The sequence below is a fragment of the Crocodylus siamensis genome, chromosome 10 (genome assembly GCF_052110815.1).
Source record: "Crocodylus siamensis isolate JL-2025a chromosome 10, ASM5211081v1, whole genome shotgun sequence".
Taxonomy (NCBI): domain Eukaryota; kingdom Metazoa; phylum Chordata; order Crocodylia; family Crocodylidae; genus Crocodylus; species Crocodylus siamensis.
This window is the reverse complement of record NC_143404.1, coordinates 34,588,880-34,599,082: the sequence shown is the minus strand read 5'-3', so window position 1 is coordinate 34,599,082 and position 10,203 is coordinate 34,588,880. Positions and strand designations below refer to the sequence as shown.

The window sequence follows — 10,203 nt, the reverse complement described above, 5'->3', positions numbered from 1 at the left end:
TTGCTAGAGGCGGGGCTTGGCTGTCGCCGTTGCTACGAGCGTTGGCTGCGCCGCTCGCAGTTGGCCGGAGCCGCCGGGCGGCCATTTCCAAGCGCGCGGCGGGAAGCGGCGCTCGGGAGATGGCGGCGGGGCCGGGAGCGCTGGTTTTCCGACAGCTGCGAGACGTGGCTGCAGCCCAGGAGGCGCTGATCGAGCGGCTCCTCCGCCGGGAGCGGGGCGGCGCCGGGCGGGCGGAGCAGCGCGAGGCGCTGGCGCGGCAGCTGGCGGTGAGAGTGGGCGGCCGCAGCGGGCCCATAGAGCCGCCCCGGGACGTGGAGGCGACGGAGCCGGAGGGACCGGCAGTCGCTCGAGGCAGGGCCTGGGAGAGGCCGGCGGAGCCGCGCCTGTCTCGGGCCTGGTCTCTGTCTGTCCCACCAGGCGGCGGCTCCAGTGCGAGGTGTCGCCTAACAACCGTGGGAAGCTCGGGCTGGAAGGGACCTCTGGAGGTCGCATCTAGTCCAGGCCTGCTCAAACCAGCACCAGCCCCGCCTAGACCATCCCAACCAAGGCTTTGTTGGGCGGGGTTTTGAAAACCTCCAAGGACAGAGCTTCCCCCACCCTCGGTGACCTGCTCCAGTGCTTCACTACCCTCCCAGTGAGAACATTATTCCTGTATCTAACCTACACCTCCCTTGCTGCAGCTGAGACCGTTGCTCCTTGTTCTGTCGTCTGCCACCACTGAGAACAGTCCAGCTCCATCCTCTTTCAGGGCCCCCTTCAACTATTAAATCCCCTCTCAATCCCCTCTTCTCTAAACTAAATAAGCCCAGTTCCCGCAGTATTTCTTAATAAGTCTTGTGTCCCATGACACTTGTGCCCCTTGCCATTTTTGTTGCCCTCTTGTCCACATCCTTTCTGTAGTGGGGGGCTCAACACTGGACACAGGACTCCAGGTGTGGCCTCACCAGTGCTGAATAGATGGGAATAATCACTTCCATTCACCTACTGGCAACACACTGACCAATGCATCCTAGTATGCTGTTAGCCTTCTTGGTACCAAGGGCACACTGCTGGCTCATCTTCAGCTCACTGTCCACTGTTACCCCCAGGTCCTTTTCTGCAGAGCTGCTGCCCAGCCCCCAGCCTGTAAAGGGCCATGGGATTGTTCCATCCTAAGTGCAGGACTTTGTACTTGTCCTTGTTGAATCTCATGAGATTTCTTTTGGCCCAATCCTCCAATTTGTATAGGTTACTCTGAATCTTAGCCCTACCTTCCAGCTTATCTACCTCTGTTCCCCGGCTTGGTGTTATCCACAAACTTGCTGAGGGTGCACTCCATGCTATCTTCCAGGTCATTAATGAAGACATTGAACAAAACTGGCCCCAGAACCACCCCCCGGGGCACTGTGCTTGATGCCAGCTGCCAACTAGACATCGAGCCATTGATTACTACTCTGATCCCAATGTTCTAGCCAGTTTTCTATGCACCTTACAGTCCATACATCCAGCCCATGCTTCCTAACTTGCCTACAAGAATATTGTGTAAGACTGTATCAAAAGCATTGCTAAAATCAAGATATGCCAGATCCACAGAGCCAGGCACCCCGTCAGTTACCTCACTGCCTGAGCCAGAGGGCTAAAGTGAGCCCAGCTGTGTATCCACAAAGGCAAGAAACCTGCACTTGAACCCAGGGCAGTCTTGCTTCAAGGTAGCAGCCCCAAAAACTTGCTTCAGCTGGTGCTGCACCTGGACATCAAGGGAGACATGACAAACTAAAGGCAAAGAATGACTTAGCTGTATGGGCCAGGACTCCGTTGCGGCAGTTGTGGTACCACCATAAACTAAGACAGTTCTACTAATACCACCAGCTAGAGCTAGAGAATTTCTATGTGCAAGTTATACCCTTCCTCCACCTTTCTGAATCCATACCTCTGTGTCCAGCTGCCTTGCCTTCAGTGATGATGGATCAGAGGTAAATACCTGATACCGTGAGCTGTCAAGAGAACCAGCTCATTCCCATTGAGCTTAGTTGACCAGGTGCAGCTGAAGGTATAAAGCAAGGCCCAAAGAGTTGCGGGGGGGGGGGGAGACCCATGAGGAAAAATAAAAGTTCATGGTCTAGTTTCAACATTTTGAAAAGGACTTCCCCAGGAAGAAAGGATTAGTGCAAACCTTCCAACCTTACACATCAAGTGAACAGTGCATTTCTTTGATTAAACAGGTATAGAGAAACACTGATGGTTAAAAATTCAGTGACCATAAAACCCTACCAGAATAAGTTCTTATACAGCCCTTGTTTTCCCCTGGGTGAGAGGATGAAGGATCAAAACAGGCAGCAGCTGTTTGTGACTTTGCTTAATGCACGTCTCAGAGGCTCTTGAGTGCTGCAGTAATGAAGTGCAGCATTAGGACCCTTTATAGAATAGAATAAAATAGCAAATAACCCATTCTGTTGGGGCTGTGAATGGTTGCTGTTTTCTGCATTGCTAGGTAGAAGATGAAGCTCAGTACCTTACTTGCAGGTGAATTGTGATTCCTAGAAAAAACCTGTTAAGCTCCTTTGTAAAAATAATTTAAATTCTATTTGTTAAAATTCTGTTAAAAACATTTTTTGAAAATATGAAATGTATCAAGAAGTCTGCCATCAATTGTGCCTCTTCAGTGAGTTCACTGCTGGCTGGGTCAGCATGAATGTATAGGAGCCAGTTAGCTCAGTGTTAGATGGGTTTTAAAATTGCTATTTGGCAAGTGTCATGGGTTAGAAGTGAACCACAGGCCTCTGAGCCTGACAAATGGTGGAAGGGGAAAACAGGGGTGCTTAGCTGGTTAGGAAGCATATGCATAATGCTCTAAAAATGAATTTTTTTATCCTTTGCCCTTCAATTAATAAATGTCCAGTGACTCAAAAGCTTGTGAGCCTGAAGGTGAAAGCTGTTGAACGTGATCTTTACTTACCATTAAGTTTATTATTGACACAGAAAGAATTGTGCACCAGGATGATCTCTGAGCAGGCATTTCTGGGACTGTGGATGATGCAGTTTGGCAGGAGGTATTGACTTTTAGAAAACTGCTTCAAAACTGAGGCCTTGTCTGCTTGTGATCATTAAAGATCCAAACATGCATCTCTGAAGCGTTTTGGTTTTAGCTATAAGCATTCCGTCCTCTACAAGAAATACAGTCTGCCTCTTTCAATTTCCTAGCAGCTCAACTGACTATAACTTTGTACACTTCCTGTCTTAAACTGTTATGTAATATTTGCTGTTCGCAGTTAATCAGTTACCACCTTTCACACTAGTGGGTGCAGCTGCTTTTCAGTGGTTGGCAAAACAATAAAAATGCTTGTGAGATGTTCTGGAATCTTGTAAGAAAAGTTAAACGGATTCAGTTTAATTTGGTGCTGATTAGGGATGGGACTGACCCGGAACATGAAGGAACTGTGTATGTTACAGAAAGAAGAGGAGGAGCATAGAAAAACCAAAATCCTGCTCGTCAAGGAATCTGAGAAGCTGCAGTTTGCACTGGGGGAGATTGAGGTTCTGTCCAAGCAGCTCGAGAGAGAACGGCGAGTCTTTGAAAAAACGTAAGCTTTGGTGACTGGATTTGGAATAGGCAGTGTAGACTTAATTTGTGTAGTAACCATGCTGGACATGGTCCTGTTTTACTGAATTAGGCATGCAGATTTGTCGTGGGAGCAAATTGTTTTCACCTGCATCTAATACAATCAAAGCAGAAAGAGTGGTTGAGGTTGAGGACATATTTAAATCTTCTGTTGAACAAGAGTCAAATGCTCTGGCTTTGTTTGTTCCATGGTCACAGTGCCCAACAGAGTAGGGTTCTGCTACTACTGCAGTAAAGTTATAGAAGTCAGCACCACCACAGACACCTTTGACTGTATTTAATCATTCACTTAAGTTCTGTTGACTTCAGTGGGGTTTAAGCATTTTGACAACTCCAGCCCTCAGGTGTCTGAATGAGGGGCCTAGAAGTGAGTCTTGGAAGATAAACATTTTAGACTGTTTTTAAATGTTTCTTTGTTCTGTCTGCACACCGCTAAAGGGCAGGTGCAGGATGAAGTAATTGGGCATTGACAGGGGTTTAAAGGCCTGACCCAAGAGGATCAGGATCAAGGTTTTTGGCAACCCAGTGGCTAGAATATGGATGCATGAGCACCTGCCATGCGAGTGCACATTGGTTAATCGGGTATCCAGGCACCACAAAACCTGAGTCTTTGAAAGCTGCTTCAAGGTTTCAGATGCTCAGTTCCCAGCTGAGCCCCACAGGCAGCTTTGAAAGCCTCAGTTAAGCCATGCTTGTACTTCCTGGTACCCTATTTTGGATACAAAAGGAAGATTAACCTTTGGAAATGGGCCAGGTTTGCTTTTCAGCAGTTAGCATGACACTGTCACTAACCTTGCCTGCTTTTGTTTTGGTTGCTTCGGTTGTAGACTCGCCAGTGTTAAGAGTAAAGCACTAAAGGAATCGACCCAAAAAGACAAGCTAATAAGCAAATGCAATGGTGAGTGTGCCGGAAGCTGAAAGCTGCTCTTCATTGTTGTACCGGTTTTAACAGATAAGAGGCAATCATTGGTATTTACAGTAATTAGCAAGTCTGACTCTTGATAGACTATTGCACTCCCGCCCTGCATTGATGTGTGTGAAAGGGAGTACACACACACACCTCTGTGGTCTTCCAGGGGCAGGCCTCGGCAAAGAATGCCCCATACAGCCACAGTCTTCACCAATCTACTGGTCCAGGGCAGGGAGTCTTTTCAGCCTTGAGTCCTCTCCCAACAGTTCATTGGATAGTGGAGCTGAGGCAGTGCAGAGGGGATGTAAGGAGCAACTCAAAAAAGCAGACACTCTTTCCCCTCCTGCAGACAGAGAAGGGGGAGTAGGAGGGACATTTTGCTTCTCCAAGCCACTGATAAAAGGTTCCAACTGGCTCTATGTGACAGCTGCAGAGAACAGCTTCCTCTGCTAAGAAGGCAGCACATTTGAAATACCTGCTGTGTGGCATTTATACTTTCCAAATCAGGTGAAGGTGCTCAGACAGCTTAAAGGTCTTGGCCAGACAGCTAGAACCATGCATAGCCAGCTTTGGGACTGGCACAGCAAAACATCAGCTAGGACAAAGCTTTGTGCCATCTTGCAATTCACATTTTAATGTTGGGAAAGGGCGTCTAGAGGGTAAGATATCAGCACTGGGTGTCAGAGGATCAGACCTATGTTTCTAGATACCACTGGGGGAGAAGGGGCTGGGCACCTACTGGGATTTCGAATCATTCAGAGGTTATCACCTCCTGTGCTCCAGCATCTGTCTGTGTTGCAGAGTGAGTAATATTTGCTTGCCTTGTGGTCTTGGTGATCTCTGGGTGGAAGGTGTTGGACAAGGGTTTGCTAATTGTCATTATTTGTTTCTATTTAAGAAGCCACTGGTTTGTGAAATAGAAACTAGTTATTTCTGTCCCCTTGTTTTAGGTTCTTTGCTAGTATTGCAAACAACTCTGTTTTAAAAAACAGATGTACAGTAATGTGAAAACCAGTGCTGAATGCAAATCTGAGGATATGCATTTATCCAGATTTTGGTACTCTAGTAAACATCAGTGTTTCATCAGTGCCTGTGAAACAAGCATCAGTGTTTACGCAGTGCCTGTAGCAGAATTGTTCTCCATTTTAAGGTGTATCAAAATATTCTCACCCAGTTTTCAGTACCAATTTTTATAAGCTGATAAGATAAGAAATACTAAATGCATCTGGCTTCAGTCTGTGCCACAGAAAAATGTGGCCAAGGTCAGCTGGATCTAAAACAAGTTCCACTTACTCTCCCAATTCTTCTTCAATAGAAATTGAGAGCCACATCCTGAAGCAGGAGGATATCCTGAATGGCAAAGAGAATGAGATCAAGGCGCTGCAGCACTTCATCACCAGGCAAAAGCAGGTGCTCAAGTATGTATCGGCCCTTTAGAGCATTGACTTCACATTGCAGTCAGTGGGCATTTGATCCTGACATCATCAGGCTTTTATTATTATTTTGGTGTTTTAACCATATACATTATAAAGGGCTTGTTAAGCTTCATAGGAGATTTTAACATACTTTAACACGAGTTGAAAAACCAAGTGATCTTGTTGAGTTCCGAAGTGAACCCAGCCAGCAGTCCCTAACAACACCACAGCATTGTGGACAAAGCTTCCTGTCCTCACCCCAGATTTGTACCCCTCCAGCTTCCCTTCTGCTTCCCAAGAAACCCAGTAAAATAGGCAGGTCTTGCAGCAGGTCTTCACACTCAGCTGACCATGGCTGTTTTAGAGCAAGAGGTGAGGTGCATAGTTTCCAAAGTGGAGAGCTCCTTGCAGAAAACATCTTGTTGCCCCCCTCAGTTATATTTTGAGAGTGATCCAAGTGGAATGGATCTGTAAAATGCACTGGGGGAGAAGTGTGGCAGCAACGGAAGGAAGGAGATCTCTCTCACAGATGGATTCTCACAGCCATCGATGGGCATACCCCACCTGAAAAGCCACTGACTGCTCTCATGCTAGCTGTCTCAGTAAAGCAGTCAATGACTGAGCCCTCCATTGAGCCTTTCCATCTAGTTTAGGGCCTGAGCATGGTGATGGAGGACAGTGGAAGGGGAAGTTTGTATTGCTGCAGTTGTCCTCTACATGAGGGTAAATGAAGACTAAACATTCCCTAGAGCTCCTAGACTTGCACTTTTCCACCTACACAAAAGCTACATTACAAGCAGAGGCTCAGTTCCTCTCAATCTCCCTGTGATGCAATGATGGAGTCTTCTCGTTATCAAGGGCAAGTATTGGGCAAGACTCAGGTCCAGAGTTAGGTCACTAGTTCAAATGTCAGTAATTAGGCAAGCAACAAGATGAGCTACTATTTCAGCAATAACCAGCTTTGAGCAGACTGCTTCTGCTTCGTGAAAACTCCTTAAATGATTATGGCAGTACACCTTTGGGTGCTTGCCACTTTAAGGGCTGAGGCAGGCAGCCGGCAAGTGCCTGATTAGGGCGGCCATTTCAGGACCCAGTGTATATAGGGGGAGGCAGCATATATAGGGGGAGGCAGCAGTTTGCTGCCAGCTGTCGTGAAGGAAACGTCAGCCGGCAGAGCTGTGGCTTAGGAACATCCTGGAGGTAAGGGCAGGAGCTAGGGGGATGGCTTGGAGACTCCTGGTCCTAGGTATGACCTAAAACTCCACCCTGCTAGGGTAGGAAGGCCTGGTAGGACTGCCTGTGGCAGGGCAATCTCAACAGTGCTAGGACTGCTAACCTCCCTGGTGAAAGGTGGGTAGGGGTGCCTTAACCCTGGCCCCCACCATCTGGTGGGTAATCATGAGAGCTGTGGGACTAATGGGGCCAGGTATGCTCATTTGTAGGTGCCTGAGCCCAGCAGGGATGTGAGATCCCAGAGGGGGTAGTTGGTGAACACGATGCGAGACCCTGCACAAAGTAGGGCTGAACTGGGAGTAGACCTGAAGGATAGTCCCAGGGACATGCTGAGTAGAGCCAGACTGGGAGCAAGCCTGAAGGCCAGTGCAAGGAACAGCCCCAGGAGTAGCTAGTTGTAAGTATGGTGAGGAGACCCCAGGGTGAGGTGTCGTATAGAGTTGCCTGGTGAGGAGCTTGGGGCAAACACAGCCCAGCATTGGTCTAAGGCTATGCCATGTTGAGTAGGGGAACATGTGGGAACCGAAGTTGCTGCATGGTGGTACTGGGAAGAGAGTAGCTAAACCCGAAAGCCCACAAGAGGTTGCTTAAGAGGTGCTAGGGCAGTGGAGTGTGGCCCAGGATGGGCGGTATGCAAGAGACCCCTGTGAGGCAGGACAGAGTCAGTGTGAGAGTGAATGAAGCCCAGTTATGGACTGAGTTTGCCCTGGCCCCAGGCTGGGGGAAGTAATCATAATCTGGATGCCTTCTGTGAGGCATGGGCCATGGTGTTGGGAAGGTTCGGAGCCGTGGATAGCGTTCCCTGGCATCGGGGCAAGAAATGGGCAGCTTCCTCACTTAATAGATCAAGTTAACAATCAAGTCATGGCAGGCAAGTCAGGGCAGACTGCCCTAGGCAGGTGGGCAGGCCGCTTTGGGATCTGGCCACAAAGTTCCCTTCTGTCACAATGGTATGTGGCTTTCTGCTAAGGGAACTCCATGCAGGATGGACCATCAGGCTACAGGAGTGTGAGAGGCTTCCTCACCTGGAGCAGGATGATTCTAACACCCAGTGTCTTCCAGGCCTATAGTCTGATTTACCAGCTCAATACTGACTGCCTGTAGCAGGATTATTATAAAGCCAGGACCAAGAAGCTAAATCTGTGAATCCACCATGTGCCAACAAAGCTGTATCAATTCTAGCTGATAGAGAAATCCCAAGGGTCACCATCAGGGCAGCTGTTAGCACTAGTTTAACAGAGCATCCTGCTTAGTGTGGCCATTTCAATATGACAGTAAGACCCATGGAGTCTGTAATAATTTACAGTTTGCCACCTGCCATTGTGCATTCTGATGAAAATTATATTTTTTGCAGGAGTCAAGTGTCAGACTTAAACATACAGAAACAACAGGAATGTTACATAGTCCGGGTGCTTGACAAGAAACAGAAGAAGGGGTTAAAGTGATGCCCTAGACTTTGTTACAATCCAAGTATAAAACATGCCCACTCTAAAGTTTCTAATGCTGACAGTCCCTCTAATGGACAGTGATGCTTATAGTAAGGAGTGAAGTTTGTCGTGATTCAGTAACCCACTGACAGAGACCCACAACTGCCACTCACTGGAAGTGAATAGTCTCTCACACTGGCTTCCAGTAGGGTGTGTTCTTATATCCTGAGCTGAACAGAATTCCTTTTCTTCAGGCAGCGGATCAGGCCATTGAAGACTGGTTTAATGAAAGAGCGTTTCACCTTAAGAGTGTTTGTTTGGAACCTGGTACAAGGGATGTCAGCAAGACAGCCTTAGCCTGGTCCATGGCACAGTTGGTCATCTTGCAGGGTAGTACAAAGCTGGTCTTCTCTGCTTATGTCACACCTTTGACTGCAGACCTGTTGGAGGCTAGTACTGGTGCAGTTGGTAAGCTGGTGGGTTTCTGTGCAAGTGCCCAAGTGCTTGACTTCTGTGGTCCTTCCCGGCCATTATTGTTGACATCTTGCACGGTTTCCCCTCATGACCATAAATATTGCATTAATGACAATTGTTCAAAGGCTTTTAAAAATCGTCAGAACTGCTGGGGGCAGTGGGGTATAGATATACTGTGTAACTTCAAATAAACTATCTTTTATAGAACAAAGATTGTTTTTTCACTTTGTTTGCAATGACCTGAGCTCCCATCTTGTGACCCCTTTGTGGCTTCTCTGCACCATAGCCCTTTACAATGTTAGCAGGCTGGGGCATCTCAGATCTGCTGACAAGTTTCCTTCTTGGCCCATTGGAATTATCAGGGACTCAGCACTGCATTCATACTCTGAGACTTGCAGAGACTGCTACTGCAGTGAGGAGGTTGGCACCACCTGCTTACAACTTAGAGCGTGACCAGATTCTAACAGGCAGGCAAAATACAACCATTGGGGCAGATCTAGCCTGCCAGGCCATTCTATCCAGCCTGCGGGGCCCCTCCCAAAAACAGTTATTACTGATCCACAGTTGCCCCTCTGAAAGCTGACAGGAGGTGTAGGTTTTCAGGTCACACGCCATCAGACCAGGTGGGCTCTGTCCCTCCACCTCCATGGGGATCCCAGCACTCCAGCTGGGAGCCCCATGTGGAGGCCCAACTTGAGAACTAGAGAGTGGGGAGGGGAGCTCTTGTTTGCAGTGTCTGGAGGCCCCCATGCTGTCACGGAGACAGCACAGCTGGCCTGGTGGTGTACAGACCAGAAGCTGTGGGGAGTTGCAAGCCACTGGACTGGGTGGGGTCCATGCCGCCATGTACAGCTCCCAGCATTTCTTCCAGGAGCTATGCACCATTGGGCTGGCTAGGTTGGTTCTGTACCAGCATGTGGGGCTCCTAGCACTGCAGCTGGGAGCACACGCAGCTGGGCGGGGCTGGATCCATGCCTCCAAGTGGGGCTCCTGGCACTGCAGCTGGGAGCAGCACGCGATCAGACCAGGCTGGCTCCATGCCTCTATGTTCAGCTCCCCGCTGGAGTGCTGGAAGCCCCATGTGGAGGCATGGAGTCCATCTGCCCGGTCCAGTCTGAAGGTGCATGCCAGCGGGCCAGGCCAGCT

The 10,203-nt window shown here is 48.7% G+C and overlaps 1 protein-coding gene across 2 annotated transcripts; it reads left to right on the top strand.

The window, feature by feature from the left end:
- Positions 1–35: 35 nt before the first annotated feature.
- SPATA24 (spermatogenesis associated 24) lies at positions 36–9,262 on the top strand. Of its 2 annotated transcripts, none has more exons than XM_090064232.1 (5): positions 36–266; positions 3,430–3,560; positions 4,426–4,496; positions 5,824–5,926; positions 8,838–9,262. In XM_090064232.1, exons 1-5 carry the CDS (start codon positions 120–122, stop codon positions 8,938–8,940), a joined length of 555 nt encoding a protein of 184 aa, XP_089920358.1. In that variant the 5' UTR covers positions 36–119; the 3' UTR covers positions 8,941–9,262. The 2 variants fall into 2 exon arrangements, with proteins under 2 accessions (XP_089920358.1, XP_089920359.1); XM_090064233.1 differs by having other exon boundaries at positions 8,511–9,262.
- The last annotated feature ends 941 nt before the right edge of the window (positions 9,263–10,203 follow it).

What these genes read in the sequence shown, in the direction of transcription:
- SPATA24 (XM_090064232.1), top strand. Translation starts at nt 120, where the DNA reads ATGGCGGCGGGGCCGGGAGCGCTGGTTTTCCGACAGCTGCGAGACGTG. An exon ending in CGCTGGCGCGGCAGCTGGCG is followed by an intron (nt 267 to 3,429) that starts GTGAGAGTGGGC and finishes TGTATGTTACAG; the next exon opens with AAAGAAGAGGAGGAGCATAG. An exon ending in CGGCGAGTCTTTGAAAAAAC is followed by an intron (nt 3,561 to 4,425) that starts GTAAGCTTTGGT and finishes CTTCGGTTGTAG; the next exon opens with ACTCGCCAGTGTTAAGAGTA.